This window comes from Nomascus leucogenys, chromosome 22a (assembly GCF_006542625.1).
Source record: "Nomascus leucogenys isolate Asia chromosome 22a, Asia_NLE_v1, whole genome shotgun sequence".
Classification (NCBI taxonomy): domain Eukaryota; kingdom Metazoa; phylum Chordata; class Mammalia; order Primates; family Hylobatidae; genus Nomascus; species Nomascus leucogenys.
The window spans coordinates 25,876,366-25,889,164 of NC_044402.1; the positions used below are offsets into that span (position 1 = coordinate 25,876,366).

At 36.8% G+C, this 12,799-nt stretch overlaps 1 protein-coding gene across 35 annotated transcripts in view; it reads right to left on the reverse strand.

Annotated features, from left to right (window-relative positions):
• The window catches only part of NRXN3 (neurexin 3), a 1,697,203-nt gene that overhangs the window by 160,944 nt on the left and 1,523,460 nt on the right, over positions 1–12,799 (reverse strand). For 25 of the 35 annotated variants that reach the window (XM_030804203.1, XM_030804216.1, XM_030804194.1 and 22 more), the window contains one exon: positions 5,115–5,204. The exons of the other annotated variants lie outside the window; for them this stretch is intronic. In XM_030804203.1, coding sequence (XP_030660063.1) covers positions 5,115–5,204 — 90 coding nt within the window. The remainder of the gene's footprint in view (positions 1–5,114; positions 5,205–12,799) is intronic. 35 annotated transcript variants of the gene reach the window in all.

Genomic DNA, 12,799 nt, shown 5'->3' on the forward strand with positions numbered 1-12,799 from the left:
TCACCAAACATATCATTTCCTATAAATCTTCATAGGGCATAATATTCTATTTTCTGCTTAACAAAATCATGAGAGATAAATTCCTATCTCTATTAATTTGTTTTTAGGAGGATGGATTATGGTCCCACAACTAAATTATTCCCTCAGTATGAAATACAAGCATATTGGTAATGCTCCAGTCCTGGGGAAGTTGTCCTTCAGATTTAACAAATTTTTTTAAGTGGATGGGTATTAATGAAGAAAGCAACACATAAAACTCCTTAAAATGATATAGAGGTGTGTTAATGAGTTGAAGAATATCCATAGTTCACTTTATTTCGAGTTCCCACTTTGACACCATTTATACTGCTCTGAAAAGTATCAAAATGAAAAATCATACCAGTATAGAGTTTAGAAGAATTAAACCCAACTAAAATTCCTCCCAACTCTTTCTACTTATAAAACTCTCTCTCAAGTATGAGATTTTTTTCCCAAGAAAACTCAAAGAGCTTTTTAAAATTTATTGCAATTTATCAGAACAGCAACATGCTAAGGCCTTCTTTACTGTTATGTCTCCAGATTACTTCATTTTGCTTTTCCATATGAAGAAAGGAAAAAAGAAAGACTTATTAATGGAATTAAATATATGCCTTCTGAAGTTTTCTCCACTTAGTGATCAAACAATGCTCCACTCATTCTTAATCTAATCACCTGAATTACCTTAGCTCGAAATAACTAGAAACAATTTTGTTATTTATGGCTACTTGATAAAAAGACTGTTTTTAACAAACTTATAAAGTTTTTGCTTAATAATTTCCACTATGAATAGAGGGTTTTTTTTTTGTTTTTTTTTGAGACAGAGTCTTGCTCTGTTGCCCAGGCTGGAGTGCAGTGGCACAATCTCAGCTCACTGCAAGCTCCGCCTCCCAGGTTCACGCCATTCTCCTGCCTCAGCCTCCCCGAGTAGCTGGGACTACAGGCGCCCGCCACCACGCCCGGCTAATTTTTTGTATTTTTTAGTAGAGACAGGGTTTCACCATGGTCTTGATCTCCTGACCTCGTGATCCGCCCGCCTTGGCCTCCCAAAGTACTGGGATTACAAGCGTGAGCCACCGCGCCCGGCCTGAATAGAGGGATATTGTCATGTTTGGGCTTTAAAAATCTACCACTATTACATAGTCTTCAAGGCTACACAATGTTGACCTATCCTTGAATTCCTGGTGTATAATGTGAAATACCTTCTCAATGTATAACAGTGAAAGGAATGGAAGTGGCAGAGAAGAGAATGCTCATCTGATCAGAGGATACTCCTTAGACAAGAGTTAACTCTGCTCACTGGGCGACTCATAGTGCCCATTAATCAAGAATGATTTATAAATAATATCCCTTTGGAAGCTTTCAACACTGCAGTATGGTGAACTGGCCAGAGAACTTCGTTATAGTGAAAATGATCTATACTTTATAAAAATCTCCGGAACCTGAAAATGGGATCTGCTGGCCTTAATGCTTACAGAATTACCCAGATCCCAAGGGTGCAATCAAAACAGATCTCATAGATTTTCATCATTTTCTCAGCAATTCATTTAGTGTGTTGTGCATATGCATCACTGTCTGTATTTTGTCCTCTGTCCTCTTCACACAAGACGCAGCAGCAAAGTTCAATGCATAATAATACTAAGTAATGTGCTGGAGTTCATACCTCTTTACTGTTTATTGTTGATGACAGTTTTTTTGTTTGTTTGTTTGTTTTTTGTTTTGTTTTTTTCTGGAAGCCCTGAGCTTACTACAAAAGACATGAAATGATGGAAGGGGAAAATAAATTCTCCCCCAACCCCATAGAGGCATTTGAAGCAGCTTAACATAATGAATTAGAAATTAGAAGCAGCTGCCTAGTAGGAGATTTCTAGGAAAAAATTCAGTATCTTACATTAGACAGCCTAATGCCAAGAGATACTTTCCATGCACACAACTGCTGGCGAATCATAATATTTATCCATCTCTATTTTGTATATAGTTCAGCACTGGTGATAAGTTAACAGTTATACTTGATTACAGGTAGAAAATCTTACATTCTAATATCCTTGAAAATACTTCACAATGATAACCTCTATAATAGTTCTCATCTTATTTATCTAGTGGTGTTATTATGCCAATGCTTACAAATAAAAAGAGGATCAGAGAAAACTGAAATGCAAAGCTGAATTACACTGGCTAGAGATGATGAGTCTCCTTCATTCCAGTTGCCATCGTTCACTCCACAAAGTGCTCTTTGCCTGTTCAAGACAGACCCGAGCATCAGGAAAGGCAAGGCAGGTTTCCTGGGGCTACAAGATTTAAACTGCCCCTCTACTCCTGACTACAGCTACTTTCCCAGAGAGATCTGACTAATCACTTCTTGAGAATAAGACACTGGTGGAGTGAGACAGTAAAAGGGGTTGTCTATGTTTCAGTTTTTCATCTTGCCATAGGAAGTGTTTGTTTTTCTGTTGGCTTGTTTGTTTCATGGTCTGTTTCTGGCTAGATCTGCTTTTCTGCTGTAGTAAAACCCTCTCCTAGCTCCCTGTACCTTGGATTAGGTGGTTAATGGCAAAGCTAGCAATCAGTAAAGGAACGGTAGAGCATTCTTAGTGTCCTGCCATCCCTTAGTCTGATTAATTTATCTCTCAGATAAACAGGGGTTAGTGAATAACAGAAAAAATCATCACTATTCATTCCCTATGAAGAATGTGAAGAACTGACCAGTTTCTTTTTACCATTTGCCCAAGATTTCCCCAAATCAATGCCAGATCTCATTATTCTCATTATTTTCACTATGGCTTATGATCAGATTTTTATAATAACTGACAATTATACGTACATAAAAACATATATATATACGTGCATATTTATGTATATATATCCTAATCTGAGAACTATTTTATCTTTCTTAATACAAAATTTGGTTATAACAAACACCAGTACAGGAATTGTAGCAGGTTACTTTTTGTTTCAGATGCCCATCCTCTTGGAAGTCATTAATTATTACCTCATTTGGACATCAAGTTCACATACTGCTTAAATTAAATCTTCGCATGTCTCCAGTCAGTGTTGCACAAAGACTAATTAGTTAAACCTCAGAACACCCTTGGGGAATAGGCAGTATTATTTTGCCTGTCCTCAGATGGGAAATCTGAGATATAGAGAGGTTAAGTGGATTGTCTAAGGTCAGAAAGTTAGTCAATAGTAGACAGAGCCAGAAAAGAGACTTGGGAATGCTATGACCCAGCTCTCCTCCCCAATGACAGAAATAACTCCAAAGAGGCATCCCAAATACTTCCAAATGCATCTGTCTAATCATCCATCTATCTTTACCCTTTATATTCATTGTCTTTACAAGTCTTTGGTATATTTTATTCCTTTTGAAGGGAAGGTTAGCTAGGCAGAGGAAGAGGTAAGACAATAGAATGAATAGATGTTACTCACCCAAATTACAACAAAAATTTTTTTTCAGTGAACAAAATGTAGAAGAGAAACTCACGGTTTGCAAATAATTCTTTACAATATTATATGCATATATAATCATACATATATTTAATTAAGAAACTAGGATATCTTCCCCTGTCCCACCTCAACCACCCCTCCCCCCATCCCAACCCCTCAACTTGTATATTTGAAAGCATCCTTTTATGTGAAAGCCAGCGGATAACAGTTCTATTGTAAGAAAAACTAAAAGCCTACTAATAACTTTATAATGGTTTATACAAATGAAAATGCCTGGCATGCTATTAAACTTAGACTTAAAAGGCAATGGAGTAAAATAAAATATTATTAACATAAAATTGAAAGAAACAAAAAAGTTTCTCAGGCACATGAGACTCAGACATGCATCTAGTTTGCTTTTCCTGTTTAAAGTGAGGCAATCATTGTCTTTAATGTTAAAGGGACTTTATGAGCTGATGATTACTAAACAAAATTATTTGCTTTTTAGAGTTATTCTTATTTTTAATTAGACCACATACATTAAAAACAGGGCAAACAGTTAAGACTCAGTGAGGATTTTCCACGTTTAAAGGTCTGAATGTCTTCCTCCAACTTAAAATTGTAGTAGTCCTTTGCTCTTTAAGTTGTATACTAAGTAGTATACCTGGTTACTTCTTCTATGTAACTCAGTGAAATCTCTACAAATGTTAAGAGCTCCCTTAAGGTGTTGAGACAAGAGTAGCTTATGTTGGCTCAACAACAACAAAAAAGAATACATATCTTCTTAGAGACTGTTTTTCACTGAAAAACAATGGTTTATTTCCTAACAGCTAGAAGCTACACAGGAAAATTCTAACATCAGTTATAACCGCTGCCCTCTTTTATTAACAGTGGTTGTTGTCTCCAGCAAATCAGAGACTGCCGTTTTGCCTTTCATGAACCTTTTCTTTTCCAACTCATTATGTTAACTTCTTACGCTTTTGTTGCATAAAACATCAAATACACGAGGGTATCCACACAACCGAAGTGTAAAATAAGTTTTTGTTTTTAGTTTCAGTCAGCAACTAGGACACAATTAATCTCTTAGAAAATAATTTTGCCTCTGTAGGTTTTAAAGGCAAAATTCATCTTTTTCATTTTTTTTTTAAGAACAAATGTTAAAAAAAAAAAATGGTCCCCTTATAATATTTGTTTTAAGTAGTTTAAGTTACAAGAGTCAATCTATGGTTTTGTTTTTTTGTTTGTTTGTTTTTTGTTTTGTTAACCATGCTACAAGCCAAAACAGCCTCCAGGTGTAAGTTTAAAAAGCACTTTTGGAATTTCTTTAGAAAGCTTTGGTGTAAAAGGTAATTTAAAACAAATTAATAAATAATGTCATGCAGTGGTTAAATTGCCATAATACATTTCTGTTTTAGAAGTTCCTGGAATTTCTTGTTTGTGTTTGTCATGCTGATAGCAGGCTAGAAGTTAGTCCCTTTAACTGTATTTTAATGGCAATGTATTATAGCATGATTTATCAACATATGGCAGGTGGAAGCTGACACAAATTATAATGAAAATTAAAACAGTCATTTATGCAGCAGGCGATTATCATTTAAGGAACATTTATTTGCAGGCTTTAAAAATGAGGGTTTAGGATCAAATGATTTTAAAATGAAAGTTTTAATGACGGTTACCTTTTTCCTGCAGCCACTCCTCTACAGGCCGATTATATTTGAAGGGGATTTTCTGTTTTACCATTTGGAAGCGTTCATTATCAGTGTTGCCTTTAAAGTTTAAAAAACAGCTTAAAGAACAATCTGAAAAGTCAATAAGTCATTAAAAAACATCCTAGGTTTTGTGGTTTGTTTTATGAAGTTTTTAGAGATAGATATCAATTTATCTTTAGTAGAGGTGGAGTTGAAGTCACTCTGCCCTTGGTCTATAGGTTTAAAGGTCAGGTTAGTCTTAGCCATGCAGTACTCCACATTTTAGAAAAGTGGCATGGAATGGGAATCCTTAAGAGGTTTGGTCGTTTACGGAAATGGATTTACCTTCACTCTCTCTCCTTCTCATCTCAACCACACCTTAATTGGGCCAGTTGAGACAAGAGGATCTCCTTGACCCATGAGTAATTCACCTGCCAGATCAGTTTCACATGTGAGAGGGGACCCTCGCTCCACAGTCACGCAAACTGCGCTATTAATCTACTGTATTCCCATCAGAAACATAGGGCCATGTCCTTCTTTTCTTCTCCTCTCAAGTGTTTGCAACAGCTTAATGTTCTGACAGGGGGAAGGCAGAGAGGAAAATTTAAGCCTTGATGGCCAAGGGAGACTTCTTATTCCATAAAGGATGTCCTTGCATCTCATTATCTTTGTCAAAGAGGTAGATCAGTACAGATAAGCTTTTATATCACTGTCTTTCCAGATTTGTTCCACATTTTTAAAAATAAGGAAACTCAAATTTCTGGAAATAGAGGTAATTATAATATAGTGATATAACATTTGTAGACTTTTGAGCACCTGTATTTTATAATAGACACTGATTTTGTATATTTAGCCTCCCTCCCTTCCTGTCTCCCTCCTCCCTTCTCTTTCTCTTACCTTACTATGAAAGGACCTTCCTGAACAAGCAACCATTCATAAAGCCTGTTAGGAATACTTCTTCCAAGCATGAAATATCTAATTAGTTTCAAGGCTCAAACGTAATGGTTTTAACTGCCAGTATGGCCCCCCTCTTCCTTCGTAACTGTTATTACCACTGCTGAATGGTTTCCATAATTAGGACAGACTTGGAGAGTGGTGCTGTGGAGAACACCCTTAATGAATATGCTTCAAATAACAAAATGATGAAGCCATGCCTTGGGAACTGTTCTATCTCATCAACCAACCTCACATTGATCTGGCAGAAATTAGTGAATTGTAATTCATTACTTTTGATTCACAAGCCTATATTGCAACTTGGGGAACTCCATTCCAAATTACCAATATTAAAAATGAAAGAATAATCTCAAACCAGGTGGCTTGGAAACAATTTACAAAGAAGTCTAAAAGCCATAAAGAATATTAGAATTGCATATAGCATCAGACCAAATGAATAGGGGCATGCTAAAGCATTTCAATTGCAGGGCCATCTCCATATAGGAGTCACTATTGGCTGAGAAGATTCCACCTGGGAATAAACTGGTACCTACCTTCTGTGTGGGGAAGGTGGGGGCGTAGGATGGGAAACAGGTAGCAATATTGGAGGATGTTCACAAGGTTCCTCATTCACTTCTCATATAGACAAATTATTCTAACAAGCTGACTCATATCTTTACTACCAGGAATTTTAAAAATAACTCATAAAAGAGGCAACTATGAATCTGCTTCTAGCGTATGCTTTGGGACCGTATCTGATTGGTATAGGGTATAACATATTAATGTATTGAAAAATAAAATGCAATAGGAACAATTAACAGTTTTGAAATGCAGTGGATAATTTAAAATTTTCCTCAAGGAATCATTTCTCATAGAAAAAAATGGAGAGGGCAGGCAAGGAGGAAAAAGAGAAAGGCAAGTTAATTTCTTGGTGCTTCAATAGCCCATGCAAAAGAATATAGCTATCAATTAGAGATCATTATAATGGTCTACCTTGGTAGATCTTGGTACAACATTCTATTCATTCAAAATAAAGTTGGGTAAACTTGTTAGAGGTTTTCATAGAAAAAGAACGTGTACCTTTTTGAAACGAATCTACATCTATAACTCATAATCCTACCCTTCAGGTGACAGATATCATAAAGGATGTCATTCATCCTCCAGGGTTTTAGACACAACAGAATCCTATACTGAGAAAAGGTAATTGGCTTGCACCAGATCTGCCTTGAATGTATTCTATTACTTTGGGTTTTCTGTATCTGCCATTGTTGGCTACACATTAAATATATTACTGACCTTCATTCTACTCACTATGGAATAGATTAGTGAAGTCAATAGCAAGTGTAAAGCTAAATATTCTTAGCAAAATGCAGGGCAAAATCAGAAGTAACTAAAATTCCAAATTTCTAGAATTTAATATGCACCAAATTAATTAAGAAGCTGTTTAATTTACTTCCTCCAAAGGCCCTCCTAAGCATCCCCACCCTCATCATCTACTCTCTTTCAAATGTAAAGCACCACAGAAAATAATGTGGGGGCATGCTACAGGCTAGAAAAAGAGATAACTATGTTAGATAAACAGTAAGTGACATGGGGAAGGACAGCATGGCCATGATTCAACCTTAGACCCTTCTGAAAGTGACAGAGAGTCATTCTTCTCCACCTCAGCTTTAAAGACATTTAGAAAAAAGTTTTAAGTTTTCCACACCAGATCGATAGTATCTGGCACTAAGGATAGCAATCTTGCATGCTGTTAAAAGTTGTGAAAGATGGAAGGTCATTTGGAAAACCAAATTTGTTTAAATTGCCGCATTAACATTGTTCTTAGTCTCTTTTCATGTTCTTGTTGGTTTTTATTTTAATTTATCTCAAACATTAGTAAGAACTGTTTTAGAAACATGTGCATGAGAATGAGTTATTTGCCCCATGCCTCATTTGCTAGTTTGACTGAAGAGCGAACAACCTTCTAAATATAAGTATTCTTATACAGGGCTACTCTAAAAGCTGAACAAACCTCACCAAATTCACATACATTCTTACTAAATCTTTAATGATATTCAGTCATACATTTCATATAGCAACAAGTATGTACATTTAAACAAAGAGTGAAATCAATTCTTCAACAGAAAGTGATGGCTATATTCAAGAAAGAACGGCCCTATGAGTAGTAAACATCATAATATCATTAAAAGGAGGCATACGTGCATTACTAATTAGGGAAAAAAATGTAATAACTTCATTTCTTAATCACTGAGAAATCTATAAATTACACAAAGAGATCTTCAAATAAACCGCTCTTAAATTACTTCTGTGGATCCGACACCTATATGGGACTGGATTTTAGAAAAAAACATATTAGTCACATTTTATTGTACTTAAATATATGTGTGTTTATTCCCATCTATTTTTGATAAGGGATTGAGAATATTATACATTTGGCCTCTTCTGGTCATTTTCATTTGGACCACTGGCTCTAATATCAAGTATTTCAATTCCTGGAGACGTGTGCAACAAGCACATGCACTATGGAATTATAATATTGTGAAGAACAGAATACTTTGAGGTGAAAGTATTGAAGCCCAACTGGTTCATAGTTCCAACCTTTACACTCCAACCTCACATTTCCCACTTTGGGTGAATCCACTTAGGATAAAAGGAAAGGGAAAGACACGGAAAGCAAACTGACCCTTGAGTAGGCCTCAAAATACATCAATTCCTCTTTAAGGTGAGACTCGAAATTTGTTAACAGTCTCCAAGGAATACAATTATTTCAAGTGAAAAAACTGAAAAATAGAACTCTTGTATAGCATGGAAAATAACTTTTGCAACACTGTGCTTACACTTTATTGGTCCAAACATGGGTCCTATTTAATTAGAAGCTATACTAATGGTCCAAACATGGGTCCTATTTAATTAGAAGCTATACTAATACTCTTAAAGCCATAATCAATACAGCATAGGAGTTAAGACCATGGGCTCTGGAGACAAATCTGGTTTTGAGTTCTAACTTTATCACTTACTAGCTGTGTGACCTTGGGCAAGTCACTTGGCCTCAGTTTCCCCATGTCTCAATTTTCCATAGGATTATACAGAGTACAGCATATTCAAACTATCACTATTAATATGACTCAACTCTTTTCTAATGATCAGAAGGAAGCTCATTAGTTCCATGGTGTGCTTCCCTTGTCTCACTACCTTATCAGTCCTTCATTCAAAAGATGACCATATTCTCTTTGGTCCCATGAAAGTTATCTTCCAAAGATCAACTGACCATAGAAAATGTAGCATCCTTAATATTCTCTTAAATCCCTTATCCATCACTTTATATGTTTCTGTATCTTCTAAAACATACTCAGCTAAGCCCATTTCCAAAACAAAGTGGATTTCTAAAACCACTGAAAGTAAAAGAGCAATTCAGGCATTGACAAATGTGATTTCTTGGTCCAGCCACAGGTAATGATGATATACTGCTGCTAAGCTGAGAAAGAGTGGCTTAAAGGTTCTGCCAATTTGCACCAGGCTGGCAGAAAGCACTTTCTTGCAGGTAGACTATTAATACCACCTGAAATGTTGTCAAGCACGTGGACATGCTAATAGGAATATCCTAACAACATTCGTCTGTGCAAAATGAATGCCAAAGGTATTTTTGAATTTTGTCTTGAGCCCTGAAATAAAGGAGGAACAAATTTTCTGTATTGCTTTGTTGACACTAAAAAATCAGACGGTGGGTCTAATGAACAGTCAAAGAATAAATGCTATGTATTAAAGCCAGAGGCAAAAGAAAATCAATGTAGTGGTACTGCTGCCCTCAAGCACTAGGGCACTTTAGAGGTTATTGCCATGTCTCTTCCCCCAAAGAACACTTTCTAAGTTTCAGAGAAAGTATATGACACTAAAGGAAGGGAACTCCGGAAACTCTGAGCTTGGCTTGAGCCACATTTCTGGCATTGTCCCAGACCAACTCAGAGTCAGAGAGGGAGATGTTGCACACCCAAAGGCCATCTAGAATGTTTGGCCACTTGTAAGTGATAGATGGATCTCAGCAAAGAACTAATATCTTGTATTTATAAAGTGCCTTTCGACCAAGGAGCTCAAAATGCAATTATAAGCATCATCTCATTAATCCTCACTACACACCTTTGGGGCAGAAGAAAAAAGAACTATTTATATGTTGCGAGCCTTGATCCTTTAATGTGCCAAGGTAAAGAAATGAATGTCTTGGAACAGAAAATTGATCGGCTTGGGGGAAGTAAATTAATAGACCCAGAGCACAAGGGCATTATTAAGTAAGGGAGCTTTTTAAGTGGCTCCTTGAGCCAGGGAGACCCTGGAAAGAAGTGCAAATCACCCTGGCATAACCAAGTTGGCTGATAAAGCTCACCTCTACATGTCTTCTGGATATGTTCTGATAATGGCAAATATATACGAGCAGACAATATCATTTCCTTCCTAAATTAAAGTTGTGGTATGGGTTTACCAACTCTAGGCTGTGCTAGTTGATCTGTTTAAGCAAAGATGGCCCAAATATGAGTGAAAAGAACATTGGATATGGAGTCAGACAAACTTTGAATCAAGTCCAGACATTTATCAGTTTTGTGAACTTGGGCAATTTATTTAATTTAGATGAGTCTTGGTGTCTTCATCTGTTTTTTGTTTGTTTAAAAAAAAAAGGTATTATCTATATTGCATGGTTTTATCCAAATTAAATGCAGTAACTCAGGCAAGGGCTTAGCTTGTGGGGAGTCAAAAGAGGTTGGGAGTTGAGAGAGCCTGTGATTAGTTTTAATTCTTAGGACCCTTCCCTAACACTTACTTACCCAAGGCTTAGAAAAGAAAGTTCTTTCTCCCAGTAAGGAGGCTTAAACAGCATGGGGATGGCAGTCAGGGTAAATCCTTGCCTTGAGAGCCTTCCAAAACTTTTTCACTCTCGATATTTTCATTGAGCTCTAGCCTCTGCCTGTGTTCTCTCACTGATGAGCCTGTAGACATTTAGTTATCATGTCCAAATATTTTTTTTTTTCCTTCTCTGAGACAGGCAGGCTGGAGTGCAGTGGTGTGATCTCGGCTCACTGCAGCCTCAGCCTCCCGAGTAGCTGGGACTATGGGCATGCACCATCATGCCCAGCTAATTTTTAGGAGACATGGGGTTTCACTGTGTTGGCCAGGCTGGTCTCCAACTCCTGACCTCGTGATCCACCCGCCTCGACCTCCCAAAGTGCTGGGATTACAGGCATGGGCCACCACGCCTGGCCTATCATGTCCGAATATCTTATAGGCTATGGAATGGGAATGGAACCATGCTGGAGATGTAATCCTGGTGTATTATGTCCAGCTGTCCGAATGTTCATGCCCCTATTCCTTGACCTTTGTTGCTGGTTGAATATACATGTTTTGTGCATGCATGTTAATATTAGACGTCTCTTTCATACCCTAAACAAATCAAAAACCCATTTCTGCTGAGGTAATATGATACTAAAATGATTCACTTTGATACAATAATTACAACATATTTCACCAATCATTATCTTTTCTCTATACTTTGAGGCCATTTGTAACTCACTTGCTGAAGCTCATTTCTCCTGGGGTTTCTCCTCATCTATCAAGGATACTTTCAATCCCAGTTAGGTTAATAAAACTAGGCCCAGGCGATTGCAACCTCTTTATTCATTCCTATAATTTACGAGAATATTTTCAAGCAACTTCAAATGAAACTTTCTTCAGTATGCCAGGTCAACCTGGCACCAATTCTTTATTTAAGAGCCACTCTCAAAAATGCCATGTTATAAATTAACAAAACATAAACTGACTGTAAAAATTTGCTTTCCTTCCTCAAATGTCACCTTTTTTTCCTTCTACAATTATTCTGAAATATGCGCTGAAGCTACAGTAGTTGATTTCAATGTCTGAATTTTGTCTTGTTCCTTTCTGGTAACCATGCTTAGTTTTAGCCATGTCTTAGTGCATTTTAAGTTTTAGTTTCTTCATATTTAAAAGGTGATCATAATAATAATAATTGCAACATGGGATTGCTGTGAGAATTAAAAGGAAATTTATGTAAAGCATGTTGCAAATCTGTGGCACATAATCATCCCTCAATATATGATTTGTTATAACAAGTACCTGATTTGGAAGAGTTAAACTAAAAAGAAGGCAAACTCCACAAGAATTACTTCCCTGCAGAATTTTTGGTGTCAAATATTTTCAAATATCCTTTTCAAAATAAAGCTTTAATGTTTGCTCTTCAGCCGTTTGACATATGATCCCTTCAAGATTTCCCCAGGTGCCTTTCCTCTTATCACTTATTTCCTCCTTGCTGCAAAAGCCACAGTGTTATTTTGGGGCTCACTCTTCCCCGTGTGATCCAGGCCTTCCCACGTGTCCACCCTCTGTGTGATCTCCGCTTCTCTGTAATGTTGTTCTTCCTTTTATTTCTATCTACCCTCTTCCTCCCACTCCCCATCTCCTCTCATTCCTCTCATGTTTAGTTATTTATTTCTAAGTAGAGAATATAAAACTCAATGTTTTTGAAGCCAGAATGCTAGAATATTTGATTTTTAAAAATTCTGTTCATTTAAACATACATATGTGGTGTCCCCACACAGCTCAGAGGACAGGGAGGAGGTTTGGGAGGATGATTTCACTGCACAACACAGGAACATTGTCATCCCGTCAACAGGAAAGTCATGCTATTATTAATATCTCCGACGCTCAAGAAACTTATGACATAGTAATCCTTCCGT